Source organism: Diadema antillarum, unplaced genomic scaffold (genome assembly GCF_040938485.1).
Source record: "Diadema antillarum isolate AM-2024a unplaced genomic scaffold, OU_Dant_1.0 seq00001446_RagTag, whole genome shotgun sequence".
NCBI classification, from domain to species: Eukaryota; Metazoa; Echinodermata; class Echinoidea; order Diadematoida; family Diadematidae; genus Diadema; species Diadema antillarum.
The window spans coordinates 162759-180356 of NW_027272192.1; the positions used below are offsets into that span (position 1 = coordinate 162759).

The 17598-nt window shown below is 36.8% G+C and overlaps 1 protein-coding gene across 1 annotated transcript in view; it reads right to left on the reverse strand.

The window, feature by feature from the left end:
• Positions 1-6741: 6741 nt before the first annotated feature.
• Positions 6742-17598, reverse strand: part of LOC139709540 (dynein axonemal heavy chain 7-like) — a gene marked incomplete at its 5' end in the record, with an annotated part of 75583 nt that continues 64726 nt past the window's right edge. Inside the window, 5 exons of the mRNA XM_071621498.1 lie at positions 6742-6948; positions 7882-7985; positions 8863-9040; positions 9709-9861; positions 10690-10920. Coding sequence (XP_071477599.1) covers positions 6742-6948; positions 7882-7985; positions 8863-9040; positions 9709-9861; positions 10690-10920 — 873 coding nt within the window. The remainder of the gene's footprint in view (positions 6949-7881; positions 7986-8862; positions 9041-9708; positions 9862-10689; positions 10921-17598) is intronic.

The following is a 17598-nucleotide window of genomic DNA, read 5'->3' on the forward strand; positions in this document are numbered from 1 at the left end:
TTATTTGTATTTGTGTGGGGAGCTTACTTAGTCCCACATGGACTTTAATTCATTGGCTTTGATAAGTAGATAAAACGTAATTAATGAAAAGTATCAATAGTTATGATGATGATAATACCACTACTGTTATGATTATTCTTATCATTACCATGATTATTATTGGTATTATGTACAATCATGATAACAATATCATTCTAGTAAAACTGAGAAGAAAGAAATCAAATAAGAAGCAAGCTATGTATGGTGCATTATTATTATTTTTTTTTTATATTCATGTTCCAACCTGCCATCTTCACAGCTAGCTGTCTATCACATTCTGCATACGCACACATGCTTCTAGGAAATGATTAATTGGAATATCTCTCCCAGACTCCAAGTGGCCCTATTTCAGGTGTTGCGACCTTCGCCACCCCTCATCATGCTTTGCCAGCAGTGTTAGCCGCAGGTGTCCGGAAATTAAATGCGTTTGCGTAGGGGAAAAGTGTAAACTTGTTTAATCCGTGTGTAGTGTGCAATAACCCCCAGAGGTGGCATTTTTTATGCTGATTGATATGGGTTTGTATATACCTGCAACAGTTTAGACAACAGAATCAGCTGGATTTTGCTGAAATCATTATACAAGTAATAACATGCAAGGTGCGTGGAGACAAACAAATCAATATTCAAAGGGCAGTTTGGGACCAAACAGTTGGTATGAATATGCAAATGAGTGAGCTGATTTCATCACTTCGAAATTTTCCATTGATCGATTACGAAATTCTGGCGCAAAAAAAGGAAATTATTTGTTTTTTTTTTTGCTGCTATAAAATGTGTAAAACATATAAAATGTTATTCTCGTCTGAATAACCTCAAAATTAAGATCAATAGATATATCAGGATTTGAGACTGCTGTATGATAGTGTTTGAAAAAAAAAGTGGGAAACTTCGAGTACAACCTTAACATCTTGGACTCATCTTGGACCAAGATGACATCTTGAACTCACATTGGCATATTCATATTGAATGTTCAGAAGAACTGTTTTGTGGAAAAACTGCTAAACTACACAATTTCATGACTTCCATTATATTTATCTAATTTTATTAAAATGTTCACTTTTGTGCTTATGAAGTGTTTGTAAGCCTTTATTAGATGGTGTGTAGTGATTGTACAATGTCAGTAGGCTGTTTGTAGGCTGGTGTGAGAGCTACCATGAACCGAGACATTGAACAGCTGTTCAATAGGGCATTCAACTCTTTCTATCATTTGAAGCCTCTTTAACTCATTGAGGACAGACTGATTTTGCTACAACATACATTTCCCATAGACACTTGCCCAAGTATACTCGGGACTCGTCCTCAATGGGTTAATATAAAATATAGATTTGTGCAGCGGAATCACTGTCAAGTATTGTGGTGAGAATTCCGAACATGTTGTATTATTGTGTGTGTCTACTGTTCATAAACTGGATTATTAAAATATTGATAAATGTATAAGGAAATGCTCTCACTTGTCTGCCTTTGCATACTTCACATTAATGTGTATTGGGGTGTCAGTTGAGACATTCTGTTTCTCTGTGACTGATGTATCAATGTCACATACAGTACATTGTACTAGGTGTTTCAAAAAACATTTCCCACTTTCGATCATTAATAGCTCAAAAATTATTCATCCGATAAAACTGTCATTGATATAAATAATAGCTGAATAGTGTACAATTTGGTTGGAGGTGATTTGAATGTGAAAGCATAAATCAGTTTCATTAAATCTAAGATTGAGTTTGAAGTAAGGTTTCAGATTTTGGTCAAATTTTAACCCTCTGTACAAAAATTGAACCTTGCACAGGAACCCATGATGTGTATGTGAGTGTGTGCTGACAATGGCCCTGAACAATGGACATGCCTGAACCACCTGTTGACTAGGCGTCAGTCTCGTGCTCCCATGCACATGAATGCTTAATCAATAATTCATGTGGATTGCCCTGGGCACTGCTAGTCTGAATTCATGCACGGTAAAGGGTAAAGTGCATGCACATGGAAAAAGGAAGCACACGTTTCCATGTGCTTGCAAACACCACATTCCATTCCAGCTGGCAATCATTTTCAATTTTTGCTTCACATATCACTAAATTTGGGATATAAATATAAAGTATAAATGATCTAAAGTTCCTCATTTTAATACAACTGTCTACTAATTAAATAGTCTGACAAATTTTCGCTTTTTGATAAAAAGAAATCATTTTTGGTAAAGAGTTCAGCAGCATTTATCATTGGGGCGATATGTTTCACAGTAGATTTATTTAAGGCTCCATTTACACAAGTGTATACTCTAATTGATTTTCTTTGCTTCCTGTCACCATGTTTACGATAGAGCAGAAGGTATTCATTGTAATTTCGTTTTTCAGAAGTAGGGAGAGCACTGTCGAGACCCAACGACAGTATCGGCAGGCGTTTGACTTTATACAGATACTGCCAGAGGCTCAATAAAGACTAGTTGTGATAGTGGAATTTCTCATGAATGAATAATGAAGCATTCAAACCCTAACCATTGTTTAGGACCATTGTCAGGGTGTTAACCACACACTCCCAAACACACCCATTGACCCCTGTGCAAAGTGAAATTTTGTACAGAGGGTTGAAAATAGAGCAAAATCTGGAACCTAACTGTGAAATTAATCATGGATTTCATGAAACCGATTTATGTTTTCATATTCAAACCACCTCCAACCAAATTGTACACTATTCAGCTATTACTCATATCAATGACAGTGTTATTTGATATATAGTTTATGAATTATTAAGAATCAAAATAGGGAAATGTTTTTTGAAACACCTAGTATAATACATGTACACCTGCATTTGTATCCTACACACATTTCTAAAGCATCACAATAATACTATTCTTCCCCCTTTATACATGTATCCAGCACAGAACATCTTGAATAGACTGTGTTACAATAGAATGCATACTTACAATTCATGAATATTTCTTGTCCTACAACCTTGTAACGAACCATTTCATTCATCTGTTCCTGCCCATCAAGTTCTCTGTTACACTAAAAGGGTATTGAGCCAACAAATGCATAACAAATTTGAAAATTTGAAGATACGTTGACATCCATTGCTAAAACTAGAATAGTTTGTAACACATTTTACATTCTTTTTATTCATAACCATTCATAGAGATTTGCAGAGATACGCTGGTGCTGATTTTTTATTTTGAACATGCCCAAAATGAAAAAATCGCCCCCAGCTTATCTCTTCGAATTGCTGTGGGTAACAACAGATACAAAGAATGTCAAACATGTTTGCATACGAGATTTAGCAACGGATTCAATTTTGAACTTTATCTTCAAATTTTCAAATTTGTTGGGCATTTTCTTGGCTTGATACACTCTAGTACGACGGGACCTTCAGGAAGGAATTCACTTACAAGGTAGGGCAAACCTCCAGCCAACATTCTTTTGTGAATTAAGAATGCATAGAAAAGAATACATTAAAACTGAAATGGTCTATTGTGCTGTATGCTGCCATGTCTCCATCTACACCCTGTGTGATGAAAATGTTCAGGTCCCAACGTGCACCCATGAAGAATGGGAGCTTGTGATCACATCACATACCAGTAATGGCTTTGCAGCCAAACTTAAATAGCCTCTTTATACCTCTCAAGTACCATATGTCAAAAAAAAAAATTTACAACGGGACCCTCCGCAACGATATCTTTAAAAATAGTGAATCAATCTAAATACAAATTCAGGATATGAAACTATAATTCAATGCCCACATCTTACAGAAAACCCCATTCGGTTTGCTCCAGTGATCAAAGAGAAATGAGGAATTTTGTAGAGGATGTCAGGAATCTCTTCCCTCCAAGTTCCGTCTATTGTATTCACACAAAAAAGTATCGAAGTGCTAAACTTGGAAGAATCAGACTCATGACATGCTATACAACTTTTCACGTTTCTCTGTGACTGCTTAACCAAATTGAATGGGGTTTTCTGCAAAATAGAGCCAAGATGTTATATTTTAAGGCCCTGAAGTAGCATTTAGACAGTTTAATCATAGTATAGGGTGTTATCAATGCAAAATTTTGATTGTAATTTTTTTTTTTTTTTTTTTTTTTTGGGGGGGGGGGGGACATACTGTACAGTTATTCCTATAGATTACATAAATTGTGAACCTAAATCTTGCTCCACACTGAGAATATTTCCAAATAAGAAACTTGTATTTCAGAATTATCCAATTATACTTATGAATATTTTTCGTTTTCAATTTAAGTTTTATGATCATTAGTTTAAGTGTACACATATATAATGTACTACATGTACTTATTGTCACTGTTACTTTCCATTGTTGGTATTATACTAATTATTACTATCATCATTAGTGTCATTATTGTTATCATTATTATCATCATCATCATCATCATTATCATTTTTGTCATAAATGATATCATTCTACTGTGCATCCTAAATTTTAATCAATTGAGACTCATGATGAGACTAATCAATTTCTGTGCAAGTCAGGTACTTTATTTGGGATCAAATAATGCTACACAAAAATAGAGTCAGTTGAAACTGCATACAATGAACAAGACCATGAATTTATGTACAAAAAAGAAATATAAAGTCATCAATTCTTAAAGGCCATGTGGACGGAAAAAGGATAACTTCTTTGGGTTGAGTCTGTGTTGACATCGATAAAAGTAGTACATAGTGCCTTCATTTTAAAGTGTGAACCCTGCTAGAGGATATATTGAAGAATGAATAACACTTTTCAGAGTTTTGCTAATCAGAATTTCATTTTGTTAATCATAGAAAGCGTAGATGCATACTATTTTCACACCACATCAAGAATATACACATTCTCCATATTTGCAAATAAGACTGCATAATATTATTTACATGAATATCATACTGCAACATTTTCACAACTGCAAAGAATTCCTGAAGTATTATTAGTTCTGAAGAAAAACCCACTATGTTGCATGAAATGCAAAGCTGCATATCATATACTTTATTTCAAGGTATCAACCATTTTGGACGGCAAATGTGCAAGAAATGGAAAAAAAAAATAAGTGTCAATATCAAACTGGCACTTATTAACTGCCAATCTTTTCTCGAAGTTGCATATACACACAGTTTATGATAGAAGACTATCAAACATCAAAATCTTTTCTGTGCTGCCTGCAACTTTGTCACAAGTTCCTGGAATGTTACAAAAACATACTAATAATCAGTGCTTTCTCGCAGTGTGTTATGCTTTTATAAATTCCTTAATATTATTGGTAAACAAGAGCAATGATGATAATCAGGTGACAGTATGTTTATATACAATGAATCACATCTACATATAACTACAGCATCTTATCAAGGCATTCTACAGTTATTGTATATCCTTCATTCCAATGAAGTAAAATGTATCCTACATTCCAATTTCTTCCTATGTGTGAATACTTTTTCAATGAATACTCTACTTCACATGTCACTGCCCACTAAATCTACCTTTAGATCATTTCTATTTTCTTTAGCTCTAAACAAAATATATATTGTGATATACTCATCTTTATTATTTTTCAAACAAGTAAAAAATAATTATACTTTGTGATATACTCTTCTCAATTTCTGTTAGAGCAAGAAATAATACTTTGATATATACTCATCTTCTCTTTTGCACCAAGCAGATGCCGACATGTACTTCTACACTGTCATAACACATACATGTATGTCACACTTTAGAGCAAGAAGGCCATAACATTGACAACTTCTGACATTCTGACAGGCACTGAAGTGCATTGCAAAGGGTGAGACAAGTATCTTGTTTAAACTACTTCATCAAAGGCTCTTCATCTAATGATGCTGGGAAAATCCACTGTACTACAAACATTATTGTCACAGCAAATATAATCAAGGCTGTCCCAAATGTATGAAGCAATAATGGTCACAGGGGTCACTAAATAACATTTCATAGAACCATTTTCATGGAAGCGAGGGGATTTTCAGGTAGCGACAGCTGACAAGGTGTCCATAAGCACAACAAAATTCATCATCACTGTAATAAGTTGCCAATAACTTCAATGCCACTCAGATCAACATTTACAAATGCAACAGTTTATACATAAATATATTCATTTGGATGACAAAGCAGTTAATCAGAATGACTGAAAATCACATATCTGTACACAAAACATCAAGGTTTATGTTCACATCAAACATTTTAATAGCCTTTCTGTTTCACTTATAATTCATATTTGACATAATCTGTTATTCCAAATTGTCCACATTGCCATCATGAGGTTATGAACAAGATCAGCTGGGAGTAGCAAATATTGAATTAAGTGCTTATTGGAGCTGATAAATAATGTCATGGTAAGTTCATCTCTTTCCATCACAATCAGTAGAATTAGCACAGGTTTTCTTCAAAGTCACTTTCAAAACCCTGTTTGAGATATGAAAATATGGACAGATTTTCGGGGCTCAACTATAGAATATAATGTTTGCAGACAGAAGAAAAAATGATAACATCTGGCTCCGCAGGTATGATTTGACATTTATGCATCATAGACACTTGGGCAATTCTTGCTCCTTCTGTTGTTATCTTTTCAAAATAAATAATTACTTGAACCTTATGAACAAGTATATTATCATTCATTTTTCACTTTTATCTCCAAGTTGTGTGTTTGGATTATGTTACATTATCACTGTCCAAATATAATCCCATACGTGGAAATGAATTAGATATGTTTGCGATGAGAGATATTATGTTTTATGTGTCCAGCTGGCAAAGTAAGGCGACGCCCCGCCCCACCCAGTGGCTCTCTGGCTTGTCGGTGGGGATCTTCAGCATGAGGACGAAGTTGGTGGAGTGGCCGGTGGTGGAGAGGGTACCGCGGCGCTCGCTGGTCTTGTACAGGGGTGCCTCGTACGTCTTCTTCTCGGGGATCTCAGACCGCTTCATGGGCTTCATCCAGATCTGGAAAACATTAGGGAAAATGGGGGGGGGGGGGGGAAGAAGGAGATGGTGGTTAAGAAATAATGAAATCAACTTCTCTGTTCTTATAACAGAAAGATCATCATTTCGATTACCAACAATAACAAGAGCTGAGCTGCTAGCAACTACAACAACAAACTCCGGATGCATCCAACAGTTTATCTTCATACAACTTGAATCAGTTCATAGGTATAGACATCGTATGGGTTGCACGGGCGAAAATCATTATCGGAATTGTTCATTCCACAGCTGAAAATTTTTTCAGGATCAGGATATTAAATAAAACAAAGAATGACTGCTGATGGATGCACAATTTGAAATGTCATGACTTTCACAACTGACTGCCATTTTTCTCTTAATCAATGGTGTCAAACATTACTGACCAATCATATTTGGTGGTACACATTGTATCATCTCAACATCAACTAAGAATACTGATAAGACAGTCTTTAATCCGTAAGCTACGAAAGATTCCGACTGAAGATAATTATGTAATGGCCTATTGTTCCCTGGAAGGTACAGCAATACTACTCTCATCTCGACAACTTTCTAAATTATGCAAAATAGATCACTGCATGTTTATTTTTGTCTATTATACACTGTAAGTTATGTTTTATTTTATAAGCCTACTGAGGCTTTGCCAAGAGACTTATGTGTCACAGAAATAATTCTGGCAAACTTTTGTATGTATTTTGACCTCTTTCAAATTATGTAATTATATATGAAAAGAAGGAAAATAGTAAAGCATAAAACCATAATAAAGCAGAGGGGCGGTTTTGGGAGTTTAAGCGAGTAATCTGACGGGCCGTTTTGGGCAGTTCAGTTACTAATGGGTTAAGGGAACACATTAAGTAACTTTTTTTTTACTCTTTTGGTAGCACTTGTCGGGCAAAAAAAAACAAAAAAACAACTCACCACTGGCATGGCATCGTGGAGAATCTTTGGGTGGGATTCGCCCACTTTGCGCGTCTTGCGGTCCCAGCGGGCCCCTTCGATGAACAGTCCATTGATGTAAACACCTTTTGGAAAGGGGAAAGAATGGGGAGGGGGAACAAAGATACTTAGCATCGGAAGTCATCCATTTGTGATGAAGGACCAAAAACCTTTCTTAGAGGAATTGACACAAAATGTTGCTAATTTCATAGTACGTTCAGCTATACAAAGTCAACATGTATGGCATTTTTCCCATTCTTAGAAGTAAACTTGATCGGCTAAGTGGTATTTGCAGGATGCACTGTGAGCTAGACACGTTACCTGATAGACACGCAGACAGATTGCAGGGTAACAAAACAAGACAACACACATGTACAACCTTTCTAGTTTTTCTCTTTGGAGAAGATAGTGCAGGTCTTGTATTAAAGAATACTCGCTCAGGATTTTCTGTCTTCTGTATTTTTCTCCTTTTTTTTGGCTACATCGTTGATAATGAAACAAATGAAAAATCTACTCAATGAATGTGTCTTTACTCCTTCTCATATGGCACCACGTGCTTGGATGGTTGATACCAATTGCTGACTATTGCTAGTCAACTGGGGCACACCATAAGTGGTTGGTATCATTTACCCAATTTTGTGTGTGTGGGTAGTTACTTTGTAGGTGGACCACTTCACTAGGCGATAATTGAAGTTGGACCTTATATTTGCGACAGTCGTGGCAAACTCACACACAGGACCTCCATCTTATGTCCTATCTAAGGAACAGAGTGTTTTGCCTCTTACTAGAGGGGTCGATATGACTACCAACGACATTGCTCTGCAAGATTCCAGAATTAAAACCGGGTAATTTGGACTGGAAGGCAGACACGATAACAACTGAGCCAAATCACCCCCCCCCCCCCCCCCCCCCCCAACAAACACATCATCTCTTTCCTCATATAAGTTAAGTCCAAGTGCATACCATCTTCCGGAGGATTGGATGGCTTCTTGTCATCTAACACCTCACTGTCATAGCCGAGCAGGTCAATGGGGATGGTGTACTTCCTGGCGTAGTTCTGCTGGGCACCGGTCAAGAAGGCTTGGGTGAAGAAGAAACCGGACATCCAGAAGACAGGGGGTGGCCCAACATCATACCAGTCCTGGATGGGGGCAACAAGAGTACAGTTGGTCATTACCATGTTTACTTCATCCCTTATCATAACAGGACAGGAGGCTGAGAGATATTATTGTAAATGATAGTAAATACAGTTCATTTGAGGTAACATATCAAATTATGTACAAACGACTGTACAATAATACCTGTGCATATGACAACATCTGGAAAATCTAGTGTGTGTCTGCAAAACAGCACAAAAGATCTGGCAATTTTCAGAACATAGTGTTAAACAAATTCTTGTGTTGTTATGGTGACTGCCATTGGGATTTTTTTTTTCATTTTTGTTGTTGTTGCAAATATTGCCGGCCAAAGATGCAATATAACATTGTCACCTGTCACACAAAAACATAATAAACAGCAGAGAGATCCCAACTCCCTTCATCTACCAAATAGAACTTGATTTTCCTACAAGACACACCATTCATCCATAGTCTATTATCCTTTTATAAGACACAAATCTGTCTACATCAAAAAATCACATCTTCTCTTCAAAGTCCTAGTTTTGGCAAGGTTTTTTTTTTTTTTCCAGACCATTAACCCGTTGAGGACGAGTTCCGAGTATACTTGGGCAATAGTCTACTGGAAATGCGAGTTATAGCAAAATCAGTCTGTCCTCAAAGGGGTTAAGAAAGCATCTCGCCCAGCACTTACCTGGAGGAATTTCAGACGCGCCAGGAAGTCGTTGACATAGCTGCCCAGCGGCTTGAGGGATGGGTAGGACTTCTTCATCCACATGCCGGGGATCTTGCCCTTCAGGATGCTGTTGGCCACCTCCTCCAGCTCAGAGGACATCACCACCAAACCCTGGAGACAGAGATATGGAGGAGATATGAGGGCATTTCCATGGTAACGAGATACTCGCAGGTTGAAACTTGACTTTCACGCATCACAGATTGATACATCTTCGAGCACTCGTAAAGGGAATCAAAAGATTTCCGCTCTTGAAAAGACTTGAAAACTGCTATCATCACTCGGGAAGACTTTCAGAAACTACTTAAGGAAGTTTGTGTGTAGTGACCTGCAGCACAGCGCCTGCGACTTGTTCATTCTAATTCGAATTTTGTCCAAGTTTGGAATCCTGCATTTCATTTCCAAAATTTCATCAGTCCCAAGACAACTCTGAACTGTGTCTGAAACAAGTGGCATGGATTAGGTATAGGATTACTGGAAGCAGACTAACATTTTCTACACAATGAATCAGTTCCAGGTGCTGCTCTGTATTTGTGGCTTTGTCAAAGTCTATATTTCCTTCAAGCATCATATCCTACATCTCATGACTTGTATGACTACCTGACCTGATTTTGATCAAATTTTCAAATAATTTCATCAAATTTCATCAAATACTAGTGTTTGTTTTCAGACTAAATCTTAACTGGTCAGGAATGACCGATTATCTCAGGCTCGTTTCATAGAGATGTTTACACATATTGCAATTTGCAATACTTCGAAGTTACCGGAGAAACCATTCAGTCCTCATGACCGATTGGTTGTTTCACGGCTCCTTCCATGGCAACAGCAAATACTACTGCACAGCTTTACAGTACAATGTACTTGTAAACCTCTGTATGAAACAGGCCCCTGGTGGTCTGGTCATCTCAATATTTAATACCGTATGACCACTTGCATACATACCTTGATGGCCTTCTGAATGTTGATGATGCTGGAACGCACGACGGCGAGGAGGATGTTGAAGCGACCCATCTCCTGCACGAGCACGGTGTTCATGCTCTGGGTGTACGTCGTCGGGTACTTGCGGAGACCCGCCTCGATGTCGAACTGGGAGGGGAGCTTGGCCAGGATGTCGGCCGCGACCTCCTTGACTATGTCGTCGTTCGACTTGGCGCCGCCTCCCGATGACCGCGACTGGAAAGATGAGAGAGAGAGCGAAATCATAATTCAGTATCCAGGAAGTGTAACAGAAGGTTACAGTCTGGAACACAGGTTCTTGTTCCCAGAACACAAGTTCTCATTCTTTCTGTACACACGTAGGTATACTGCAAACAGCTAATAGACTCTTCCAGGATTGTTTTTGTTTTTTCTTTCTTTTTTACCTTCTACTAGTTTGGTTTATTTATCTCGTTAGGGGTATCTTCTGGCTTGTACAAAGCTGCAAGGTTTGTGCAATGCAACATTCTGACTATGGGCATCTTTCATCTGCTTGTTTTGCTCTCTTTAATTTTTATATTGCCACAATCTATGATGAAAAAGAAAGATGTTTTTCGCATCTGCATGAAAGCAACCACAGCTGGGGACACACTCTATAAAAATTTCAGAGTAAACCTGTTTGAATAAAGCAGTGTTTTTATTCTATTTTTTTTTTTCCAGACCTGCTTCTGAATGCACTTGAATGGCCCATAACTGCTTTCATCTATTATGGACAAGAGTAAAATTACAAATACTGGTTGGCAAGTCCGAAAGTGGCCTTTCCTTTGATATCAGCTTTGCAAAAACAGGAAAGGAAATTGTGATGTCAAATATGAATGCTCTTCAGCACAATGATACTGCAACTCATTGGGAAGAGTTCTGAATTTTGATATTTGCATGTAACAAATGTTTTGTTTTGTTTTTCTTCCGAGTTTCTGATTTAAAGGGATGGTACAGTATTGGTGGAGATGAGAATTGGGCTTTTAACTTTTTGCAAGATACCAAGAAAACACTTATGATATAGTACAGAACATACCATTTTAAGAGGAATTCAAAGTTTATTTGATGAAAATCGGGTTTGGAATGACTGAAACATCCAAAAACAAAGTAAAACAAAGCGATCGTAATAAAGCGTGGGTCCCACACTTTATTAGAATCGCTCTTTTTTGGATATCTCAGCCATTTCAAAACCAATTTTCATCAAATAAACGTTGAATTCCTCATAGAATTACATGCTCTTTCATATTTCATAAGAGGTTTCTCATTATCTCACCAAATAATGTTAGAAACCTGAAGTTAGGTCTCAACCAAAACTATACGATCCCTTTAAGCCACCAGAAAATATGAATCCATGAAACCTCTCTCACAGCCTTCATTTAAGTTCTATGTCCACACATGTTATGCTACTGTGGAACGTAAAATGGTTAGTACAACATATATCCCAAGCCAAACCTCTCACACACAGATTAGTTAGTAAGTGTATCTGCCAGCCCTTATTTGCAGAAAAAAAAAATCCTTTAGATACATGTAGCTACAGGGTAAACAGTTTTACTTACAGTGAAGTCCAAAGATTAACTTGGGAGACATAATTAAACATGTTTTATGTCAATTATTTACATCACCCTTTATGTCAAGTCATTTCTATAAGCATTGTTCTTGTTTGGAAGAAGGTTAAAAGCATTTACACTGAAAATTGAAGTCAGAATATATTTTACTGTGTCACTCTGACCAATTTACAAGTACTTCACATTTCATAATTACTGTCAGTATGAAATGTATGCATAAAAATGTGCCCAATTAAGAATGAGTGAAATAAGATATCCAATATCAAGCAAACATTTTAGAGAAGAAGTTAAATTTTACCAGGGTGTGCCTGAATTTGTTCTTCTAATGACTGATAGAGTGTAAAAGAATAAACTCTTATAGAATGTAATAAAGCATACATTCAAGTCATTTGCCATTAAAAAAATTGAAAAACAATATTGCAAATGGTGACTAAACATTTATCTGTACTGTAGTCTTGTGTTGAGTCTCCTGAACTAAATGTTTTCTTTCATGTGATACTCGCATCATCCTGCAATTCCAAACTTTCCAACACAAACTTTCTAAATTGATTAAAATTAAGATAAGGGGAAAAGCTGGGATTAGGCTGGTGCATGTACCTGTACATTTGTACTTGAAAATCTAATTAAGGTAGTGTTACATTAAGATGCATATTGGTGTCATCTGTGTGGAATTAAATAACAAATGCAAATTGCAAAAGTGCAAGAAAATATCAATATAGGCATGCAAAATCAAGGGGAGACGTCCACCTCATTCAAGAGCTAACTGGTTTCTATTCTATTCAGACAACACAGATATTTCAGTGTCTCATTGTGCACACATTCGCTAGCACTCAAATTGAGCATACACACTCCAAACAGTTTTGCATAGAGGCTTTGATCTATATGTTTTGTATACTAATGCATAATTTTGATAAGGGATTATTTTAAAATCTCCTTCCTCTAGGGCTTCACTATTTCATGTCCCCTCTTCAGGAAAAAAAAATGACACAACATTCTATATCTCCAGTTCTCCTCCCTCCTTTTAACTACACTTTCTTTCAGCAAACATTTAGTTCATGTTTTTTATTCTTATTTCATTTATTTATTTATTTCTATCTATTTATTTATCTATTTATTTATCTATTTATTTTTATTTTTATTTTCATTTCTTTATTTTATTTTATTTTATTTTATTTTATTTTATTTTATTTTATTTTATTTTATTTTGGGGGGGGGGGGGGGGGGGGGGGAGGGTAGTGTTAAATGTACAGCAACAAGTTGAGCAGTTTGTCTCAGCCCTAATCTAAACTTATTTAAGCATGTTCCTCCTCAAACAGCAGACAAAACTTTGAGCCTAAAAACATATATTCATATGTTGCACATGTACAACAATGGCATGTGTGCATTAGATAATTCAAGATGAGATCATTATTCCACACCAGGAACCACTTATTTCAGCACGTTCACCCTGTTTAATGAAAAACCTTGCCCTTTGCTACGGTGAACAAAAGCGATAACTTCCACTTAAAGTGAGAACATGCATTATATGTGTACACATGGTTTAATCCACAACGTCCCCAAACAACAACCAGACGTTCATCTGGATACGGTGCAGCAGTCTAGGATTCGTGGAGATCCAAGCAACGGTAACATTCGGATCCTGTTATGTCGCCACTAAGTACACACACCGGGTTAACAGCTGAAAACAATTAGGATTACAATGCTAGCTGTTACCAGCTACCACCATCACCAGTGTTAGAACACTCAAAATACCATCTAAGCACATCATTACCGGTAATCTATCACTTTACTCATTAAAAAGAAACATTAATGCAGGCATGTCTAGTTTCAAACAAAAATACAAACAAACAAATAACACAATAAAAAGAAAACAAAAAAGGTTAGGGCGTCTATTTGGTGTTGCTAGGTGTAATTCCAACATCTTGCTGGACATTGTGCATTTGCTCTATCTCTTCCCGTGATAACGAACACAAGTGCATTCAAAGCTTAGTGCACATGGGATGAACTCTTCAGGGAGAACCAGTTCCGGACTCCTCCTGGTTTGGAATACGCTTCCTCCGGTGCAAGATGTGTGCAGGGGATTAATAAGACCATCACCGTGCGAGACAACAAACTTAGTGGGTCTCTTGCTCTTCACCCCGGAATGGAGGAAAGAGTAATAGATCACACCCCAAAGAAATTACAAACATTCAAAGTGTCATACAATACCTGTGCCTGTTGATGTGATTTGGGTTTGGGTGGGTGGGGAATCCATCAAACGGTAGGTGGGGGGGGGGGGGGTGGGCGGGAGAGCACAGTGTCATAAGAACCACCGTGTATTCGGGGGTGGGGGAAAGGGGGTGGGGTGTCATATGGGGGATGGGAGGGTAACATGTTGGAAGTGGAAAAAATGATAATGCATTAATTTCCATAAAGTAAGAATTGTCTTCTTATTTGTTTTGATGCAGTAATTACAACTAAAAGTCTAACATTCATGGACACATACGGGGTTCTTCATTTTGCTTTATACTGCACTTGATTATGAGTGAGTCAAACACATGTATCTGTGTATTTGTCAGAAAACAACAACTAAAAAGCAAAACAAAACAAACAAATGTATTACTTTCGTAACCTTCTTAAAGTGAGGTGAATCTCAGTAAAACAAAACATGACAAACTGCTGAACCTTTTAAACTGTCAGACAAACCATACATGTATATATTTACATTCAGTTTGATAAATATGTTGCATAGCGAGAGGATGCTTGGATTTGTGAACACTATTCCATATCAGCAATACCAGGTTAAGTCATTCACCGACAAGGCACACCTAGGACTGCTTCATAATAAACATTTGGCTTGCAAGGGTGTTGCACGGTCCCAATAGCAGACATGGTGTGCAGTTTACATCACATAAAATAACATTCAAATTTTGATTCCATGTGAGAGCGTAACTTTTCAGCAATGAGTGCTTTGTATATTCGGATGTGCCTATGAATATCTCGCATGTGCAGCTTCGAAACACCGAAGTCCCATCAAAAACAGAGATACAAATGCATGAGTAGCAAAACTCCATTTTCCAATTTCTATTCTAGTTTTCTTTTCTCTTGTTTCAATACATGTACCTTACAAACATCATTTGCGTCGTGTTTTTGTTCTGGAATTTCTTTTTCATCTTTTCTGGATTCAATACCCTACAGATATGTGTCAAATGTCTTTGTGTTTTGGAATGCCTTGATAAAATATTTTGCATTTTAATATACAAAGAAACGAGCAAATGAAGTACATTTCAACACAGATACTTCTGCTGTAGCTACTGGCGAGTTTAAATGATTTCGCTATTTGGTCTGTTTTTGCATTAAAGCAAGAGTTTATTTTTGCAAGTGTTTAAATTCTTCTGGGAAATATATGAAAGCATATACAATGTACATCAATAAATTTGTATGGAGAGAAGATTGAGAATAGCATTCTACTGTATTTGATTAAGGCCAAAAGGGATTCCAATATTTACAATAATTGGATATCATTATTAAAAGCCATACATCTGTAGAATGACAGCCAAAGTCCTTGGAAGACAATCTTTAAAGCAAAAGTATATTGGCACATCGCATGAAATGTATTTAAACAAGGTTCTTGGTGTTCCACACAAGGTGCTTGATCTGCTACACTGTATGCTGAACATTCAACTTGAAAACCATGAAAACTGTCATCACAGAGTGTTTTTCTGTTCTCTCTGATCTTATATTTGGGAAATATAATTCATGACAAAGATCATACCCTTGTCTGTAGACAGTGTAAAGCAAAATATTGTGCAGATACATTGTACATTGCTAAGAACAGACGGTGAATACAATACATATTTCCATTTTTGTGGTAATGCTTGATACGTACATAAATTTATATATAATTATTCATTTTGATTACATGTGACGTCCTCACAAAACATTAAAATGCAACAATTCTCTTCCCGCAGACGTGACTGTGCCTCACTGAGAAAATCATCCATGAAACAAACTTCTGACAGAACTGAACAATTCATGGATACATGTGAGTGTGTAGTGTAGTCAAGTGACAGCATATATGTTTCACATTGATTTTTAACCACAACTCATACCTGGGGAAAGAGTTGATTGTCACCATTCTTAAGGTTTAGTAGAAAGGGAAACATAGGAGGCAAATGGAAATTCAGCAATGGAGAAAGTTTAGAAAGAGAAAATATGTTAGTGAGAATGTTAGGAAGAATGAGAAATACCCACGATACAATAATGATATCACATATATATGCCGACTTTCAGGCTATTTTGAAACTCCAGTTTGCCACTCTTTCATTTAGTATCACATGCTGCTCGTCCTTAGCTTTTAAAATCATACTTATGATTTTCCATAAGCTCAATTGTTGCTCCAAATAGTGTCATAATTATCGTATGAAATATTGACTTCCTCTACAAACGTATCATATCCAAAAAACAAAAACAAAAAATTGCATGAAAGAAGTAAAAAAATTTCAAAAAATTGCATGAAAGAAGTTCAGAATTTTCAAAAAATTAAAATCATTTAGTGATGTCACACACAAATTGAACATTTACCACATTCTTTTTTTTCTTTTTACAATGTCCAGGAATTTTTATAAAAATCCATGTCTCTCAAAGTAGAGGGAAACAAAGTATATGGGAAGTACAGGAATGATGTCGAAAAGCATGCCATAAGAAAGTTGAGTGTAAATATGAAAAAGAGAACGAGGAAAAGACAGCCATCATGTGGTTTGGGTAATCAAAGACACAAGTACAAACAGAGTATAACGAAAATGTGTGCAGCTTTTTTGACGTGTATTAGCTAAAGTGAACAGTGAGCTTGAAGAACTAGCTAGTCATGAGAGATATACCCACCTGCCCCTCTGTCTCGGCCTTGGTGAGGTTAAAGGTCATGAGGTGAAGGTCACAGCAAAATGATGATGTCATGAAGGAGGAGAGGAAGGAGTGAAGAGAGGTGAGTAGAAGACAGGAGAGAGGAGGAGGAGACACAAAGCAGATTATTATATGAGTGATGAGCGAACGAAGCAAAGGAAATAGCTGGTGAGAGCATGATATTACTTGGTGGATGTAGATTATATGGTTTCAGTCAAGGAGGAGCCATGAGGGTTATTTTCATGATGTGAAATGGGGAGAGGATGATTCAGATAAGAAAGTTGATCGAGATTGACAGCACTCAGACATGATAATCATACAGAACGAAGAGGCTAAATATTTTGACTGTACGAGAATTATAAAGAGCAAAGAGGTTAAATACTTTGAATGGACAAGAATTATAAAGAGCAAAGAGGTGAAATACTTTGACTGTACAAGACTTATAAAGTCT